Source organism: Alnus glutinosa, chromosome 6 (assembly GCF_958979055.1).
Source record: "Alnus glutinosa chromosome 6, dhAlnGlut1.1, whole genome shotgun sequence".
Lineage (NCBI taxonomy): Eukaryota > Viridiplantae > Streptophyta > Magnoliopsida > Fagales > Betulaceae > Alnus > Alnus glutinosa.
In genome coordinates this window covers 25,345,706-25,366,668 of record NC_084891.1, presented here as the reverse complement: position 1 = coordinate 25,366,668, position 20,963 = coordinate 25,345,706, and the positions used below count along the sequence as shown (strand labels likewise).

Sequence of the window (20,963 nt, the reverse complement as noted above, 5' to 3'; positions counted from 1 at the left end):
TATTGCCTTATTTTTCACGACATTAGCAATCGTAAACGTAGGCTTTTAAAGTCAATAAGGAGTGTACGAGCGGGGTGGTTATTAACTGCTTTGGCGGACGGTTAACAAAAATCACTAGTCACTTAACTGGGAAAGACCCACATTTAGACCAAAGGAGGCCATGGATCCATCGATTTTCAAAATTTCTCATAAATTATTTTAGTAATATGTTTTCAAGCTTAAAAACAAAGTACGGCCCTAACAAAATTAATTTTGGCTCTTGTTCGTATTGATCACATCCACGTGGTGATGATGGCTAATTGGCTATAACATAATAAAAAGCAATTTTCAAGATGTAAAGGTTAAAAAAAGTGAAAATACAGTCTTGCCCTCCTTTTCTTTCTTTTTTTGGTCAAGGTTAAGTAGTCCCTAATGTGCCGCCAAATGTTGAGATCAGGTGGGGGCTTTTTTTTTTTAGGGTTAAATACTTTTTTAATACATGAGTTTTGAAAATTTTATTTTTTTTACCTGAGTTTCAATTCGAATTACAGATGGTACTTAAATTTTGAGAAAAAAAAAAAAACGACCTTGGTATCTCCGCTTATTTTTCAGTCTAATATTTAACTGTCTGCCACGTCAGGGTTGATACATGGCACAATATAAAAAAAAAATAAAATAAAAATTAAGTAAAACAAAATAAAAATTAATAGAACTTAAAAAAAAATTATATATATATATAAAAAAAGAAGGAGTGTCACCCTTATTTTGGCCAAGGGGGTAGCCCCTTGGCAGGCCCCGAACCACCCCCAAGGGGCCAAAACCCTCACAATTTTTTTCTTTTTTCTCTTTGGTCATAGGGGTTAGTTCGACCACCCTAGGCCGGCCAAGGGCTTTTTTTAATTTTTTTTTTTTTAGTTTTTAATATTTTTATTTATTAATTAATTTTTAAAGATTTTAATTTTAATTTTTAATTTTTTTTTTATATTTTGCAATATGTCAATCCTCAGGGATTGACACGTGGCAGACCGTTAAATATTGAACAGAAAAATAGATGGAGGTACCAAATTCATCTTTTCCCAAAACCTAAGTTAATATGAATTGAAACTTAGATACCAAAAAATAAATTTTTCAAAATTCAAGTACTAAAAAGGTATTTGTTCCTATTTTTTAACTGCATCTGAACATGTCTAACTGATTACTAGTGAAGGCCAAATAAAAGTATTCCACAAATTTTTCTCCATATATCACATTTTTTTTAATACAATTTTACAAAGAAAAAAAAAACAAAATACACCAAAAACTAAGAGTTTTTAACAAAATACGCTTCACCTTTGTCCAATTCCACTCATATATAGCCGAACTTTAGAGCAGGTTATCCGTTTTATTTGGCTCATCTCATAATCTCGTTCATCCTCTTTCGAACGCATTAAGAAATGGTAATATTACATATTTATAGTTTTCCTTTTGGCTACTCTTTGTTGTCAAAATATATAGTTAAAAATGCCAGTTCCTTCTTTCTTGCTGTGATCGATGCCCACGATGCACGCGAAGTTAAACTAGAGGAAACAATGGAGAAAGCGGCCATCATTAGAGCATTGAGTGATGTTTGAGGAGTAGGCTTTCTGCAATTGCTGCCGAAATGGGCAACTGAAAAATGAAATTCAAGGGCTTTTGATGTTCTATCCTGCAAATATATTTAATAATTAGGTTCAGTAAATAAATTTACAAGAAGTGTAATTGGACCTTCTACGTGGCGTTGGTAGAAGGACGAGCATTGCAGGCAACAACTAAAATAAAGTATGAAAAAAGACACTTGCGCAGGTTTTTAGAGACATGGGTAAGACTCATGTGGTGGGATCCATCACATGAGTCTCACCCATGTCTCTACAAAGGTGTACAACAGTTACACAACTATTATGCACAAATCAAGTCTCATAAAGTATAAAAAAATCAATAATCAATCAAATTTAAATTTAAAGAAAAACAAAACATAGGCCCAGTAAGAACATTAATTAACGTAGCAGCAACCAACATCATTTTACATTGCATTTTACGTATAAGATTATATGAAATCATGTCCTATTACGTATGCCTCTACACTTACAAAAATTCACAAATACTGAGAAATGAACCGCCATAGTTATTAAACAAATAGAATGATAGATTAAGTCAAAAAGTACTACCTCTATTCATAATATTCCCAAAACCGCTCATTCTCGAAGTAAGATGCATCGTTATTTGTTTAGTCCCTTTGAGCCAAAGTAATTTCCGGCTATATGTCATCAGAGGTCTAAAACAGCAGCGAACGTAGTGTTTTCTTCCTTTTGGGCGTGAACTACCAACATAGCACAGCCTTGAACTACCACCACCGTACGGCAACAGCTCATCGCCACTCCACTGTACAACACCAAGCATATAGCGCCTTTCTCCGTATGGCCGCTATTTTGGGTCTAAAGGTGTAACGGTGGGGTATGGTGGTGGAACGATGATGTATGGTGGTGAAAATACTGGAGAAGGGCGGGTATGAGAAAATTGAAAATGATCAGAAAGGAAGTGGGTAGGGTGAAGTTTGTCAAGCGTAGAGGTGAAAAGAATCACAACAAAGTCGTGACCATTTCTCAGGACACTGTACACCTGTTGTTTGGTTCACACTAAAGTCGTGCGCCAACGTCTTCATGGGGTGGTTGTTGAAGGACCACAACAGGACAGTTTGTCTGTGGAGCTCCTGTCTTGCTTTGCTCTTGCCATGATAAGATGTTTTGAATATGAAAACGCACTTTTATACTAATGCTATCAAAACACTCAATTGATATAAACAACACTTTTTAATAAACTTAATCAAATGCTAATTACGTTTTCATAATCTGCATTTTATTATTAAATTACGTTTCTATAAGCCGTAACTTATCCGATCCGTACAGTGGGGGTGCGTTGCACGGTCCTGCAACAACGGGTACTAACACACCATATATATGAACAATAATCTTACTATTTCCTTTATATAACGCTGGGCTTACTTATCAAGAGAGTAATTCATCTAAATCCATAATTACCCGCACTGCATCCCAACCACTAATCGCTCTTAGCAAGCCTAATACAAAATCCATAGAAATGTGCTCTCATTATCATTTATTTAGTTATAGAAAGTGGCCATAACAACCCGACAGGTCTCTGGTGCTCAACCTCAACCTGTTGAGGAGTTGGACATTGTTCTACAAAGCGTGTTATCTCGATCTCTTTTCATACCATTCTACCAATAAGTCGATCGCACGAATATCATTATACATTTGTGGTACTACTCAGATGTGTAGAGTGAGGAGGACGATGAACTTCTTCTATAATTAACCATTCTTTTAATCTCTGGATCGATCATTAATCGGTACACATTATATTATCTCTTTCTGCACCTCATCAAAATTTTCATCAGCTGAGTCAATGGCTTTAGAAGTTTTAAACCTTTTTCAATCAAAATAGTTGCACACTAAGATGAGCTACGCAAGATTAATGATAATCATCTAAAATAACCTCAACTTTAAATCTTTCTAGATCTAGCATAATGCGTCCTTGAGTTATCAACATAATTGCAGAGAATCTAGAGGATTTCCTACCAAGTCCATCTGCCACCAAATTAACCTCATTTCTTCAAAGAACTTCATCATTTATCTTAGAACTACAACAATCTCGGATTAAGAGGCATAAAAAGAATTTTTGAAAATTTTATAATTTTTTTTTATAAAAAATAAAAACGGTTGTTTTGAAATTTTATAGGACTTAACCGAACATTTTAACGAATGGTTGAAATTTTGATAGAACTTAGTCCTAAATTGATACTTTTTAAAGTTCGGGTATTTGATTGCAAAAGAGTGATAAAAAATCAAGGATTATAAGTTAAGTTTTCTCTTCTTTTATTTTTTTATTTTTATTTTTATTTTCTATTATGGTTTTTGTTATTAAGAAATTGCAGAATGTATATTCATTGAGATAATATATATTATAACAAAAAATAAGCTTTTTTGGGTATCGGATGTAAGAAATTACATATGTGTCCCTTAGACGCATTTAATTCGTTGTAACGGTTGGAATTTATATAATTATCATAACGATAATTATTTAATTTATTGTAACGTTTGGAATTTAAATAATTATCATAACGGTAATTATTTAATATAAAGATTAAATATGATTTATTCCACATTAAGTTATATGAAATCATAACGGTTTAAAACGGTTTTTTATTAATTTTTTGATTTATTCTTCTTGATGGGAGGAGAATAATTAGCCATCTAATTAATAACGAGGGTCCCTAGCCTACCTATATAAAGAGCCATGTGTATCCATCTATTGACACACTTATAGGCACAGGCCAGAAGAACTCTCTAAATTTTTGTTTTTTCAGAATACTTTGTGTTGCAGAAAATTTATTCGTTCTTCGTTCTTCATCAAGCTTGAACAAAATATGGCTGGAGGTATTTATAATTCCGCTGCTTATTATTTTATAGCATTTTATTTTATATATTATACTTACATCGGAATGTGACACAACATGAAAAGCAACCAGTCAACTGCACTGCTGTATAGCCTGCTTTATATATTATTTGTATGTTGTGTTTGTTTAATATTAATTAATTATTCTTCGTCATTAATTCTCCATTTATTTTGGCGTAAAATGATTTCGGTATTTTTCGGTGTTTGGTAGGGGCGAAAATAATAGTCAACCGGAAAATGATTTCTGTTTGACCAAAAATGCTTTGTAAATTTCAGAAAACGATTTACGTTTTTTAAAAGCGAAAATCATTTTCCAAAAGACGCCATACGCATTCGACCCCTTTTAAACAACACAATCGACATTCACGTTAAAGCAGTCGACCATCATCGAAATATTGCCGGTACCAAAATCTAACAACCTCAGGTCAATGTCGTCGGAATCCGGTCGGCCCAGATTCCAACCGGTTGCCCGGATCTGGCCATAATATCCCAGCCAGAACGGTCGGCTGGCTGGATCTGGCCATAAAATCCCAGCCAATATGCCGGAGTCCGACCGTTCTGGGCCGGATTCCGGCAGTTTTGGCCGAAATCCGGCCAACCCAGATTCTGACGAGACTATCCGGATTCCGGCCTTTATCTAGGTTAATATGACTAAATAAAAATATAAAAGATATTTGTGATTTTCCGTACGCACTAAATACTGACGAAAAATATTTTTCAAAAAAATGACTTCCATGAAACCATTTTACAAAGGAAATCATTTTACGTCGAAATAAATAGAACATAAATTGATTTTAGGGTTTCATTGGTGCGGTAAAAGTTGTCCAAGGAGAGCATTCAAAAATTATTGCTCTTTTATACGCTTATCCGCCTGATTCTGGTTTCTCAGAATTCCCAGCACGGCAGGGCAGCTTTTGTTGTTGGGCCGGGCTCTAGCCTTCAAGTCTAGTAAACGCAAACCAACGTTGGTCCTTTATTTAATAATTTTATAGCTCCCTTTTATAACCCACCTGACCGAACAGGATTTGGACAGGCCGGCCGTTCATTTGTTTGCATGAACGGACTCATGTATTGACCAAGGTTTTAGGATAAGAAATGCTAGACATCTCAATATATATATATATATATATATTTTTTTTTAGAATTTGGTTCCAACATGATGTGTCACATTCAGGTTGGAACCAAATTCTGAAAAAAAAGTGTTTGGATGTCTAGCATTCCTCAATAGACATGTCCTCTTAGTTTTCAAATTTTCTTCTTCTTTTTTTGTTAAGATATATATATATATATATATATATATATATATATATATATATATATATATATAGGCTTAAAATTTAGGCTTGACCCTTACCAAATATAAATTTGACTCCTCATTCATACTTTAGTGTTTGTGTTAGAGTATATTTGGATTATCTTGAAGTTAAGGATTTAATGAGAATTGTATTGCCTTTGATAAAAATTAAATTACTCTTAATTTATGGATTTGATGATATTGAATCACCATAAATTAAAGGATTTGATTAGGATTATATTTAATCTGTAAGCTCTAAAAATAGAGTCTTTTGTATTGTAAACTCATCAAGAGAAATAAGAGCATAATGTAGCTTTTTGGGTTTTGTCCTATAAATGTAGGTCATAGACCGAACTACGTAAATCTCTTGTCTCTATTTTATTATTCTGCTATTTGTTTTTATCTTTTTTATTTGATTATGTTTTCTTTCACTCTCCAAATGAGAAATCCTAATTCCGTCCCTGACTGTTTGAGTATGTGAGTTCTATAGAGAATCTCCCACATTTATTGGTCGGATTAACTTGGAATATGACTATCTATTTTTATTTTATGGTCAATAATTATTTTTATTGTTGTATTTAGCAATATATAATTGTCACATTATTTTGTTCACTGAAACCCTCCATTTTGTACTTCTAAAGATATTTGTTTTCTTTTTTGAGAAAGTGTTTTACTGTGATATAAAGATGAAAACATGTTTTGTTGGGTTTTGAAGAGTATTTTAATTAATTTGTTAAGGTAGAAAACTGAAATTTTATTTTAACATTGGAAATTTCCCAACAAGAAAGTATTTTGGCATGTATTTCCATTTTTGCCCATGCATGTGAACTTTTTTCATGTTGTTAAACATGGGTAGTTGGGGGAGAAATGTAGGAAAATAAAGGACAGGTGTGCTACATCGGCAATGGTTTCCTAAAACTTTTAGCTTTTATGGTTCAGTGTGGAAAGAAGTTAATTGGGTTGGAAGTGGAGAAGATCTAACGAATTGGTTTGTTGACCTAAAAGCAATCAAATCATCTTCTAGAAGTAGAACGTTTTCAGCCTTTGGAAGAGGGACAGAAAGCACTTACGTTTTAGTAAACCAATTGAACTCCCTTTTTCTTTTGTTTTTAACCAGTCCTATGTTATCTTTTAGAGTAATACTTATTCTAGGATTTAAGAATAAGGATAACCATTCTAGGAGGAGGGAATGTTTGTCTTCTTTTTTTTTCTTTTTTTTTTCTTTTTTTTCTTTTTTTAAGGTTTCGATTCCCTTTAGTTGTTTTCTAAGATTTTGTTTACACGATATTCTCATATTAGCGATCTTAGATCTCTGATCAGTCTTTTATTTTTCTCTTTGGCTCTCTTTTGGGAGCAATTCATTGACCAATATAGAGAAATTATTAGACATGTGGAAGAATTGTCACTGATAGTAAGGGTAGCGTAGGAGATTGCGTTTGGTAATGAGCTTGTAGCAGAGAATCGGAGATGAAAAAACTAGAAAATCTTTATCTAGTTAGAGTTATGATGGGCCGGGTAGTGAGCAAGGACGTGATTCGCCAAAATATGCTTCTACTGGTTTAGGAAACACTAAGAGAATTTGTTTCAAATAATTTTTTAAGAGTATATATATATATAAAAGGAAAATAATAAAATTTAAGGAAGTTGGCTTGGTTTCACCCAAATTTGATAGGCCAATGTGAATGCTCCTCCAATGTTGAATTGATTGGGACGCTAATGGCAGCGGAAAATGTTGGCTCTTTTACACTTCTTTTAAGTCTTCCTTTTTTGTTTTAGACGCATTAATTCTTTGAAGTCTTCCTTTCAACGGGGACAGGGGATGCACGCTACATTTAACATTTTTAAATGAATATTACACCGCGTTATCCAATTTCCACAAATTAACGGGAGTGTAAAATATTAACGAATAACTAAAAAAACAAAAGAAAATATATTTCTAAAAATAAATTAAAAAATAAAAAATTATTTTTTACTTTTATATCACATCAAAACAATTTTTGAATAAAAATAAAAAATTTCAAAATAAATTATTAAACATACCCTGAATTTTCTTTTCACGAGTTTTGTTTTGTATTCTCAACGAAATTACTCGTACAAACTCGCTATGCCAATTACAAAACCTTAATTACGACTAACAATAATAATAATAATATACATTTGTGAGCGTGTCAAAAAGAGAAGAGATTGAATTTCCAATCCAACCCCAACAAAAAAAACAATTTACATCTATCGACACCACACCACAGTCAATTAGCCTAAAAAAGATGGAAAAATAAAAAAATGAAAAAAAATAAAAAATAAAAACCGATCATCTTCTTCACCAGCTTTTCTGATGGCAGCGCTGTCGCGGAGACTTGCCTTCCACGTCCCCGGACTTGCTCCTCGTGTATTCCTTCGTATTCGCACTGATCGCCATCTTATTCTCGCTCAATCCTCGTACATATTCTTTCTTCTTTGTCGGCCTTTTCGTATTCACGCTGTCCTTCAACGTGGGGATTGCGTACCACCCAAGGGAGGTGCAAATTATCGCAAACGATCGCCCAAACAGAAGCAAAAGCAACAAAATGAAGATTACAGTCGCCGGGAGATAGTAAGACGGCCGCCTCCATTTTCCCAGGTTCATATTCCATGACACGCTGCTCTTCTTAGGCTTTTCATTTGCTTCAACTTCTTCCAGTTGTATCGGCTGCTGCTGCTTGCCTTCTTTCAAATCTTTGACAGCCTCGATGATCTTTGTTTTTGCGTCTTTTTTGTCCTTCGATTTTATCACAATTGGCTTCCAATCGTTTGAGTCGGAGTGGACAAATCGGACGAGAGAGATTTCTTGGGCGTCGGCTTGCAAGTAAATCTTCTGTCTCTTCTCTTCAAGATCAGCTAAAAGAGCAGAAAACTTGTCGAGCCCACGAGTGGAATACGGGTTCTTGCTGTTTTTATCATGGCTCCTTTTTCTTGATTTTCTTGGTGACGAATAGGGGCTGTTAATCCATAGCTCGTCTTCTTCTTCAGCTTCCTCCTTATGGAAACTGCCTGCGCCGCAGATCAAAGTACTCAGCATCTGAGAAGGGTTTTTTTTTTTTTTTCTGGTTCTGAGGAATATTTGGTTTGATTCATTCGAGGACGGAAACAGAGAGCCACAAGTACTTATTGATCAAAAGGGTGTGCTTGGAAGACCAGATCCAATCAAGGTTTTGTCAAATTAAAGGTTTGAAAATACAAAATCCAATGGAAGCTTCCCACATGGATCTCGGCATCAATTGTTTGACTTCTTGGGGAGGAAGAAATGCCACATTGAAGTTAAAATATTGATTAAAAAAAATTAAATTTATAAGAGCGAAGTCAATATACCCTCAGACTACGTCCAATTAATAATTTATTAATTTCTCTCAAACTTTCAATTTAAACAATATTTTACAAATTATTAAAAATTGTCGATGTTATTCCGGTGAAGAAAATATCCTTAATAAAATAATAAAATACTAATATTTTTCTAAAAAAAAAAAATTAAAAGAAATACATAAAAACTAAGGTGGCCAAATTTAAAAATTAAAAGAAAATTTAAATTTTCTTTTTTTTTAAAAAAAAAAAAAAAATTCATTTAAAAAAAAAAAAATTCTTTTTTTTAATAAAAATATTTTTTTTTTAAATAATTTTTTTGCCTTTTTTGGAATTTATAATGGTATTTTTGTTTTATTGAAAAATTGTAAGGTCATTTTTGTCTTTTTATTAGCCTTGGGGGACTTTGACATTTTCTTAGAAGTTTGAGGGGACATTGTCGCAATTAAAAGTTTGGGGGAACATTATCAATTGGGTAGTATTTTGAGGGAGGTATGTAGACTTTTCTTAATTTATAATTTTTTTTTTTTTTTTTTTTTTTTGGTAATAGAAAAGAATAAATTTAATTTCTCACGATTTGGCTTTAACTTCTTTTTAATAAGTGAGGTCTAACACGTAAAATATTTAATTGAAATTACCTAAATAAAAAATGAATGACGAAGATTGAGTTCAAAATCAAAGATTTTTGTTCTGATAAAATATTAAATTATTATTTATCTTAAAAGTTTAAACGATAGAAAATGATTAATTTAATAATTTAATCATTATTCTAATAATTGAATCATTGATGGTTCTTAGGGTGCGTTTGAGATTGCGATTTCGTAGAGAAAACGTGTGATTTTAAACTAAATCGCAGAAAATGAACCGTTTGAAAATTGCGTTTTTAAAAAATTGCGATTTGAAAATGCAGAAAAGTGCTTATTCAAATCGCAGGCAATGTGGTGTTTTTTTGAAAACGCAGTATTTTAAAAGGCTAACCTGCGAATTTAAAGGCCAAACTGCGATTTTGCCAAACGCTTAACTGCTTTTTTAAAAATTACTTTTTTCAAATCGCACATTTTAAAATCGTTATTTTGAAATCGCACTTTTTGAAATCGTAAACCTAAATGGACCCTACATCTAGAAAAAAATATAAAGAATATGGGGTATGAATCAAAGATTAAATAGATGACTTGGAGAAGGGTTATTGAATGGTCCGTCGTCAAGAATATAATGCATAGCAATAATGCTCCTCTCATAGAAGTCGTAAAACCAAACTTCCTTCTAGAAGGACCTCCCACTCAATCAATTGTTGGTTAAAGGTTAGTTGGAACTTGGCTAGGTGAAAATAAAAGGAGTTCATATATAAAATTGTAAATATGCAAAAAAAATCCACCTCATCTTGACTTCAATGATATCATTTGAGATTTTCTAAAAGTTTAGGCTACTAAAAAGAATGAATTTAATTATTTAATTAATATTTTAATATTTTTTACACTCACGTATAAAAAAAAAAAAAAAAACATTTTAAATAGAATTTTGAAAGTATTTTTCCGGTCGTTTACGGCATAATTAATTAATGATAAACATTGAATGCATTAGAAATACCACCAAGTTTATCTTTGGTTAGGTTTAAACAAGATTTTGCATTAATATTTGTTAGTTCCCAACCACTTTGTAGGAGAAGCATGAAAAGGACAGAGATATTAACAGGGGTTGTTAATGGCGGAAGACACTGTAGATGGTGGGCCTCACGTAGGAATTAGGGTTAGCAATGATTCATTGAAGTAGGTTAGTTGAACAAAAAAGCAAGAGATAAATGACAAATATGAAAGAGATGTGTTATTTGTACGGAATAGAATTCTCTCCATTTCAAATAAAATGGAGATTTGAAAAGGAAAGAGACGGTTAGTTTTCTCAATTTCAATAAAATAGAGAAGATCCGTTTCCTATTTGTACACACTCACATTTTGTGTGAGACCTATGCATATGAGATGGGTCTTACAAGCATAGGTCCCACACCAAATGTGAGTCTCATCCTATATGTATAAATGTCACACCAAATATGAGTGTGTGTATAATATGTATAAAAAAAAATATGTACAAATATCACTTGTGAATAGGAAATATCCATCCACGTTGTCAAAGTTTATCTGGATCGTAAAGGCCCCCTTGTTGTGGCGGAAATGAATGCCAAATTTCATTTCTAGATGGAGAAAAAACACATGACAATGATGTTGGAGTGATAATAATCTTGCCGCTCAAGCACCGATGACTTACCACCATCAAGTCCACCCCCCTGCCCTCATTTCAACCTAACTCCTATGATCCTATCCCTTCAAATGACGATCAAAATGGAAAGTTCTTTTTTTCTCTTTATCTCTTATGTCTTTTATGTCTTTTGCCGCTTTATATTTGTTTTGTTAATCTGGGTTTTCTTCCTTTTTGTCTTTCTCGCTCTCTAGAAGAAGGCAATTCGTCAAACATACTTGAGTGAAATGAATCTGCAAGAGAACAAAGAAGAGATCCACGCACTCTCATAACTGTCCACTCACTTTGAGGACCTCGCTCACAAATAATGTGGGGTTAGAAAACAGAGTAGCCTTTTTGAGTACTGAAAATGATAAGCCAATATGTATGTACCCATCAAAAATAGGATAAGGCCTTCCAACAACTTCTTACCTAAATTGTTAGAAGAGAGAGTTTAGATGAGACTCACCTATTCCATTAGGCGATTGGGTTGTCCAAAATTTATTTGGACAGATAAGTTCTATATGAACTTTTTCGCTTTGTATTGTCTAAATTACTAGAGATCCCAATCTCAAAAATAAAATTGACATGTATCCTACAGATCTTTTGCTTCTTTTTTTGCCCAATCACCAACACCAAACCCAAACCCAAACCACCCCTTCAAAGGGGTAAAACAGTAATTGTCCACTCCTCCACTACTTGTTTTTGTTTTTGTTTTGTTTTGTTTTTTATTTTTTGAAGCATTATGTGGTCCAATATAAGTTGTTCATTTTAAATGAACGGTATGGATCTTGAGAATTATTAGAGAAATAATCTAAATACATCTCATACACATTTCATTTTCAAATTCATCATTAAATTTATGGGACCCGCATTTAGGGCTGAGCATGGGACAGGGTACCAGATTCAAACAAGAAAATCTCAAACAAATCACAAAATTCAGATTCAAACAAATCACTAAAACGGGTTGAGAGGTCACTGTTCTTAGGATCGGTGACTCGGCGAGGCCTCTTGAAGCGAGCGTTGACGATCTTCTCGCCGTTCCCGGTGACTCGGCGAAGCCTATCAACTTCCATAATTCCATTGGAGCAGACGTAGCACGCATGATTCGGTAGGAAATCGGGAAAAAGAAGATGCAAAGGGGTGTGTGCGGCGCTAGGGTTTACGAAGAAAGGAAAAAACATGAAGGGGGGAGGAGGGTGCAGCACTGCTAGTGCTAGGGCTTTGTATTTTTATTTTTTTAAAATGTGCGGGGCGGGTCCCCGGGGTTTTTAAAAACCCCAACCCGCAACCCGCCCCGCACAGGTATACCAATTTTTGACCCACACACACAAAAAATCAACTAAAACCCGGAATTTTTGGGGCGGCGCATGCGGGTTGGGGCGGGTCCGCAAGTATTTAATCAGCTCTACTCGCATTGAATCCCACAAATTCAATAATGAATTTTAAACTTGATTATATATATGGGTTTCACAAATTCAATGATGAATTTAAAATTTGATTGTCTAGTTATGTATAGGAGATATATATATATATATAATTTCTCGAATTATAAAATCCTACAATTTCTTGGAATTGTAGGGGACCTCAATCATTTACTAAAAGATTGAAAAGCAATTAAGAGAGGCGAGAAGATGTGGACTTTCGGTTATTCTCACGGAAGAAGCGAAGCATGTGTCGATGTATACGTTCCAAGCTTTTCCATCCGCAAAACGTGAACATTTCAATTTAATTTAACGGCTTTTCATCTCACACGCAACCGCGTCCGTGACTTCCATATGATAAACGTGAGAGCCAAATAACAACTTGTAATCTTCTACGGACAGGGTCTCTATTCCATAGTTTGAAGCTCCAAAAATCAGAAACGAAACAAATAACACTTACCCCTAAATCGCTACTTCCTATCACATCGTTTTCTCAAGATCAGTTTCATAACATCCCATCTAATCAAAATCCTAACGTCTTCTTTACCCAATTTTCCAAGAAAGCGACTATCAATGCTAACCTGATACCCTAGGGTAACCAAATCCCATGTGTTGACTATATATATAGCGATTTTTGGTTAGAGCCTATAAACTAATCTAAAAACTGCAAAAGCATAAGCGTTTTCAATCTCCTCGAACATTTTTTCCCAAATTTATGCACATGCACAACCCTTTTAAATTATGTTACAAAAATAAAGTCACATAAGAGTTGGTTTAGCCCCTACTTTTAAGAAAGGGGCATGATGAGGGAGGAAGAAGAAGCTGGTTTCTGCAAATTTGATCTGTCTTTTCTGAATCTTCCACCCATAAGTTACTTGCCCAACATTACAAAATCGGTCGCTAAGAACCCTTTGTAACACCTGCAGTGAAAAACAGTCGAGAAAGCTTCTGAAACAGAGAACGATGACAAATTAGCAGGCGCATAAATATCTATCCAGGCAAGCACAAACGTGTGGGAGTGGCTAGCTTACCAAAACAGAGCTTTTCCATCAATCATTGTAAATCAGAATTTTCGTCCTCTTTCATGTACTTCTCTTGCACTGCAGCAACTGTGAACTTATTTGTCAAAGCAAAACTCATGAAATTCAATTCCAAGTAACTAAAGATCAAAGATATTTGGTAAGCTAGACTTGAAGAAATCCCTAGGAATTTTGGTATAACATACCAAATATCAACATGCGCAAGGGACCATCTCATATAAACACCATGTACTCAAGAGGACGATCTTTTCTTTGAGTGGCTAAGAAAAGAATAACGAAGCAGTATAATCACCAGATCAGCAAAGTTCACTATTATGTACTGCAGATTCTGGACATTGGAAAATAATAGGTAGGTGATGACTAATCCATCTAACTTGTCTTGCGCATTTGGTTTACGCAAGGGTATTACTTCGTGTGTGTGTGTGTGTGCATAAATGTAACATTCCCACGCTACATTTCCAGTTCAAATACAGCAAACCTAATACCAGAAAGAGGGTCAACTGTATGTTTTCCGAGTCATTTCTAGAAGAAAAGCTGCATGCATAGTCTGACTCATTCCAGCCGATTATGAATCCAAATGATGGCCAGTTCCAACTCCTTTGGAAATTGATCTTCCTTTTCTAATCATGTAGTTCAAAATTTTCCTCACAAGGAAGGCAATAGTTGTTTCTACAGTTTTGCCACAGCTTGAAGAAGATATCCATGGACTTCACTGTTAAACCATGAAGCCGACAAAGCAGCAAAATAATTTTCTTATCAACTAACACAGCTTGAAAGAATGCAGCTGAAAGACATTTTGAAAATATGGCATAATGCAAGCAATGAGATTTTAGTCAACCACATTTTGTACATGAACAAATACATGAGCAAGTACAAATATGATATTAAGAACCCAAAGAGAACAAGGATATCTGTAATAATCCCAGTCAAGAGGACTAACTGCAATCTTGCTGAATTCAACTGCACTTGCTTCTATGCCAGCAAAAATGTACCCGTTGCTCTTGTCTACCAGCTTCACTAGATTCCCAACACTCTCTTTGTCCTGAAAAGCAGCATCTAACTAAGAACACAAATATAATATAGACTATTCATGCAAACTCGAGAAGGAAGAAGAGAGAGATTGGCATGCCTGAATATCTAAGGTTGTAAAATTAACAAGACTGAAGTCCTCTATAACATCACATAGCTCCTTAGTTAGTTTTCTGCAATACGAACCACAAATAGCTTACTTATATGAATGCTAACCTCTAAAGACAAATTTAGAAATAATAAAACAGCTTACTTTCCCAACAGCATAGTCAAGCTATTGGTCGTACATAATTATCATTTGCTCCTCAATGGCAACACCAGAAAGGTCAGAAATCATAAATTTATATCATGTCTTAAATGCCTTGTTCTTCCAAACAATAGTTATTTTAAATTATGAAAGCCTTCATTATGTTTTCTTTAGGATGCACAGCATTCAGTCCAAAAAAGCGCATATTTTCAATTCCTATTTCATTAAAATAATGTATTATGATTGAATTTTAACTAAGTAGGTATTATGAAAGCCTTCATTATGTTTTCTTTAGGATGCACAGCATTCAGTCCAAAAAATAGCATATTTTAAATTTTTATTTCATTAAAATAATGTGGAAATGCATATCATTCATCACATCCATCAATATCTAGTTTCTTCAGGAAGCAGTATCTTGTGTCCATCGATAAGGCTATCTATTACAATAAACTGAAAATCTAGAGCCGTTGTCATACCTGGAATTGGCGTCACAATTGACCATCTCTTGTTACCTTTTTTTAAAAAAATAAATAAATTACTTATTGATAGAGGTCTTTTGGTGCCAAAATTGTCAGAAGAGAATCCACAATTACGCAATGGCTTTCTTCAAAAGCAACACAACACACCATTTCAGTGAATTTTCTAGTATTACCAACATTTGCCTAATTTTCACAGAATCCTTCCGTAATTATCCACAAAAAATTTCCACTCAAACTATCAAAAGAGATCTATGATTGCAATTTTCAAACTAGAGCTGGACCTTGGCAGTCACAAATAGAACTATAGAAGCACTGGTCACCAGTCAGCTTGACCCTAGCACATGCCAGTCATTAAACCATAGCAATTGCCATAGGCTGGCCCAACATCATGGTTTTCATTTTCTATTTGTTATAAGTTTTCACATTATCATATGCCACTTGTAAACAGGGTTGAATTGCCAATCAAAGCAACACAACCCTCCGTGGATGTGCAAATATCTGAGCTCCAATTTTACAAGAAAATTGACTAGCTCTAATATTAAAGTTGAAGAACTCCCATCTAAATCCATAAAGTCAGGAAGTGCAATAACGGTAGGTGACAACAAAAAGTGCCACAGGCAGGCAGCACTTACCATGAATATTAGGTGTCACCACATAGAATATTCATGCAGAATTCTAAGTAGCTTTATATCATTAAGTATTAGAGGAACCTTAAATCGTAGAGCTTTAAAGGCTGCATTATAAGACCCAAATGTTAGCGTTTGTGCCGCTGTCATAATTCTATTAATACTGAAGATATAAAAGCAAGAATGACTGCTATATTCACCACCATATGGCACTGGATGGCAAGGGAGATCCAAGCAATAAACAATGGACAGAATTGCAACATTCTGATGGAAAAAACAAGTTGGAAATTTTTTAACATAACACCCAGGTAATATAACATCTTATGCACAGTTTTAAGAGCAAAGACAGATGTATACAAATTTGCATAATGAATTTTACCATAAATCGCACCTGTACTTGGCAGAGCGAGGATCCTGACCAATATGGTACTGTAAATAAGATAAATCTTGCACATCGGTATAAAAGTCGAGATTGAAATCTGCAATACACCAAAAAGTAATGATTAGAAAAGATAACTAACATTGCTGTGATACTACATTATATTTCACACTTCATGTCAAAGGAGGAAAAGCTATAACCCCACCTAGTTTTCCGTAGCTCTCAATTAAATCAATCTTGGATAAGACATTAATGTGTGGGAGCTCTAGATGTAGCATGGTTGACAAAGAGAGAAGCAATGCACTAACATACTTCCCAGGGTCACTGCAAAGATGGGCATCAACTAAATGCATTGCAGTCAACTGCATAGAATTAAGAACCCAAATGAGATTTTTACAATTAAAACATTAACATAACAAGCTGAAGTCAATTCAGCTGTTCAAGGTCCTGTGGAAGATACAAAAATACCATATCAAAGTAGAAGGCATAATCATACCCTCAGGTTCAAATTCTTTATGAGTGTCATGATAACTGTCTTGGCATTGGCGTGAAGGAAAAATAGTTCCACCTGGCCGGGAAAATCAAAGAGAAGATAGTGATCTGCAAAGCTATTACCACTGTTAGGCAATATTGCATTACATTTTACTATTGTTCAGTGGACCAACTAAAAGAATGAAAAAATCTAGCCGACACTAAAAAATAAAAGGGGGGAGAGAGAGAGAGAGAGAGAGAGAGAGAGAACCCAATTTCTAGATCCTACAGATATTGAACCCATACCCAAAAAAAAAAAAAAAAAAAAAAAAAAAAAAGAAAAAAAAAAAGGAAAGAAGAACAAAATGGTCATTTACAGAGCCTACTGAATAAGTTAGAAATAATATACCAACCTTTCACAAGAGGTTCCAATTTTGATTGCAACCAATCAATATTTTTCTCCAGATAATCCATACAATACACAAGGCCTGGTTGAACATAACAAAATAAAAAATTCAGAAACTGCATAAATAGTAAGACATAATTTACAAGCATGCTGAGCTCAAAGTCCATTGCAACAGATTCTGAGGATTACAGCGCATTCGTAGCTATATTTGCGTCAAAGGAAACTTCATACAACTCTCCGCCCAATCAATGAGGATTACATATTATTAGATTGAAGTAAAATTAACAACCTCCATTTGGACCCAGAGAATGCTCCGCCATTACATCACTTAGTTTTATAAGATCCTCAATGTTCACAGCGCATTCGTAGCTATACTTTGAGTCAAAGGAAGGAAACTTTAAATCAACGTAATGCAAGAAAAAGAGACGCCTTAAACCAAAGAAAATACAGCGAAAAAGGATACGGCAATGCGTCATTAGCAGGATCCAAATTGATAACCGCAACCTTCCTGTACACCAATAACAAACAAACAAACAAACACTTGAATAATATACACAAATTTGACAGAAGATTACCATTATTTCCATCGTAGAACCACATAAAGATGGTACAAGTCCTAGGGTGTGACCTTCCAATGAGTCTGAGGAACTGAGACATGCCGTTGCAGTAAGTGGTCTTGCCGGAACCCGGCGGACCAATCACCACCTGCCCGTACACCATCTTTTCTTCTTTCAAAATCGATTCAGTGAGAATGTTAAGAGATACGAGACGAGGTAATTGAAATTGAAGTGATCAGAAATAGCTTCGTTTAGATTTTAAGGGTTCGTGCGAGCAACCTGATAAACGAAAGGGCAAGAAAGAACAAGTAGCAGTAACGATGTCGTTTGGTTAAAAAAAATTGCTGAGGGGGCACTCCAAGGGTTCAACCGTCCAACCCCGAACCTCCCAGACACCAACAAGGAGTGAACGGTTTGGGAAAAAACAAAAAAAATAATGATTCAATGCCACCTAAATATACAATTTTTTACCATCTTGACTATGTGGCAAGGTGATCCCCTACTACTTTTTGAGTTTTTTCATTTTTTAAAAATAAATTAAGGTGGAGGACCATATTGCCACATAGACAAAGTGGTAAAAAATTGTATATTTAGGTGGTAGTGAATCATTACTCAAACAAAAAAACTATGACAAAACTTAGGAGTCGCCAGCGGTGTAGTGTTAGTGTTACTAGTTTACCTCCTTCTCAATTAATCCGTTTATCACCCGAACTCGATTAATATAAACCTAAACTTTATAATTTTATGTTGAATTTATAAGTTATGTAAAAAATTATCAACTTTTATTTTTGAATTTAACTTATAAATACTTGTATTGCCCAATATTTATAATTCAATTTGCATTTTCATATTATAATTTACAAGAATATTTAGTTCAAAATTTAGATTAAGCACACCTTTAAAAGAAAAATCACAAAATTCTACAAATAAAAAAAAAATAGGGATAAATACCCTATTGGTACCTGAGTTTTACGTGTTTTTAAATTTAGTACCTCAATTTTGTTTAGTATCATAGGTGGTACCTGAATTAAGGGTAAAAACCCATTTGGTACCTCTGTTAGATTTTCCGTCCAAATTTTAACGCCTCGCCACGTGTCAACCGCTGAGGTTGACACGTGGCACTACATAAAAAAAAATTAAAAATTAAAAATTAAAATATTTAGAAAATGATTAAAAATAATAAAATTTTAAAAAAAAAATTAAAAAAAGAAAAAAGAAGAGGGGTGGCTGAGCCACCCCCTTGGCCACCATGGGGGTGGCCAGCCACCCCCTTGGCCGGTCTAGGGTGGCCGAACCACCCCATAGGGGGTGGTTCGGCCACCACAGTTGAAAAAAAAAAAAAAAAAAAAAATTTTGAAGGGTTTTGGCCCTAGGGGGTGGCCGAACCACCCCCTAGGGCCACGGGGGTGGTTCGGCCACCCCCAGACCGGCCGGACTGGGGGTGGCCGAACCACCCCCTAGGGCAAACCCTCAATTTTTTTTTGAAGGGTTTTGGCCCTAGGGGGTGGTTCGGCCACCCCCTAGGGCCAAAACCCTTCAAAAAATATATTTTTTTTTTTTTTTTCAACTGTGGGGTGGCCGAACCACCCCCTATGGGGTGGTTCGGCCACCCCAGACCGGCCAAGGGGGTGGCTCAGCCACCCCTCTTCTTTTTTCTTTTTTTAATTTTCTTTTTTAAAATTTTATTATTTTTAATCATTTTCTAAAGATTTTAATTTTTAATTTTTAATTTTTTTTATGTAGTGCCACGTGTCAACCTCAGCGGTTGACACGTGGCGAGGCGTTAAAATTTGGACGGAAAATCTAACAGAGGTACCAAATGGGTTTTTACCCTTAATTCAGGTACCACCTATGATACTAAACAAAACTGAGGTACTAAATTTAAAAACACGTAAAACTCAGGTACCAATGAGGTATTTATCCCAAAAAAATAATATAAAGCCCATGGTCCAATTTCTAGGCTTAAACGAAAAGGTCTAATACCAAAGCCCTAAAATGTAAGAAGTCTCAACAAAATAGCTTTTTAACTATTTTTATAAGGCAATTTGATGAAAACACATAAAATACATTTTAGTAGCCTTACTACTATAACTAAAAAGTTTTGGTGAGTGAAGAGAGTGAGTACTGTTTACTCATCAAATGATTAAAATGTCATTAAATTCGTTTTCTCTTTCTCTCTCTCTTTTATTTTATTTTTTTCATTTCTCTCCTATCGTGCCCATTCTCTTCGGTCCTTTCCCTTGTAATGCTGATTGCTGAGTAATGACTTGATGAGAAAATTGATAAAATTAAAAAAAATAAAAAATAAAATAAAAACTTGAATATATTTTTGTCTTGCGGTTTTTTGAGGTTTTGGGTCGTTTTAGTTAGATGAGTGGCTTTTTCTTATGTTTTCTTAGCATCCAAACAGAAATGTTTTGAAAACTTGAATATATTTATTCAAAATTATAGCCAAATTATAATATTTTTCAAAAATTGCAATTGATTCTCAAATTATTAGCCTATTTCATTTAACCATGCCATTTGAAATTCCTGTTAACTTGATGACAAACGCATCACATGATATTAAAAAAAAAAGAAAATCATTTTTGTACATACTCACTTTGTATACACATTGTACACACTCATTGTGAGCGTGCGTACAAGGTATGTGTACAAATAACACAACTTTAAATAAAAAATTTCTAATTGTAATTGACCCATGGCTTGGTCCCATGACTGGCCGGATGACTTTTTTTAATCTAATGTAGGTTATTTTGAGTAGCATGTATGCACATGACCAACTTTATTTTTTTTTAAAAAGACCTTTAATGAAAAGTAGGGGTGAAAATGCGAGTAAATAATAACCGTCCGTATTTACTATTTGCACCTAACCGCTATCCGCACATGTGGGTGTAGTTAGTAAAAACCAATATCCGTATATACAGACGTGGATACTTGTTTTAGGGAATGCGGATACGGTTACTATAATCGTATCCACATTCT

The 20,963-nt window shown here is 34.4% G+C and overlaps 2 protein-coding genes across 5 annotated transcripts; both read right to left on the bottom strand.

Moving 5' to 3' along the window:
* Positions 1-7,781: 7,781 nt before the first annotated feature.
* Positions 7,782-9,034, bottom strand: LOC133870955 (uncharacterized). The gene has a single exon (XM_062308254.1). The coding sequence runs from the start codon at positions 8,811-8,813 to the stop codon at positions 8,076-8,078; it is 738 nt and encodes a 245-aa protein (XP_062164238.1). The 5' UTR covers positions 8,814-9,034; the 3' UTR covers positions 7,782-8,075.
* Positions 9,035-13,466: 4,432 nt separating this feature from the next.
* Positions 13,467-18,364, bottom strand: LOC133870069 (GPN-loop GTPase QQT1). Of its 4 annotated transcripts, none has more exons than XR_009900633.1 (11): positions 18,050-18,364; positions 17,885-17,929; positions 17,711-17,790; positions 17,429-17,503; positions 17,041-17,144; positions 16,750-16,906; positions 16,557-16,644; positions 14,914-14,986; positions 14,725-14,826; positions 13,776-13,853; positions 13,467-13,692 (listed from the first exon to the last, which is right to left on the bottom strand). XR_009900633.1 is itself a non-coding variant. In XM_062307111.1 (11 exons), the coding sequence occupies exons 1-10, from the start codon at positions 18,139-18,141 to the stop codon at positions 13,798-13,800; spliced, it is 903 nt and encodes a 300-aa protein (XP_062163095.1). In that variant the 5' UTR covers positions 18,142-18,362; the 3' UTR covers positions 13,467-13,664; positions 13,776-13,797. The 4 variants fall into 4 exon arrangements, 2 of the variants coding, with proteins under 2 accessions (XP_062163095.1, XP_062163094.1); XR_009900634.1 differs by having other exon boundaries at positions 13,467-13,664; XM_062307111.1 differs by having other exon boundaries at positions 13,467-13,664; positions 13,776-13,855; positions 14,696-14,826; positions 18,050-18,362.
* Positions 18,365-20,963: the final 2,599 nt, after the last annotated feature.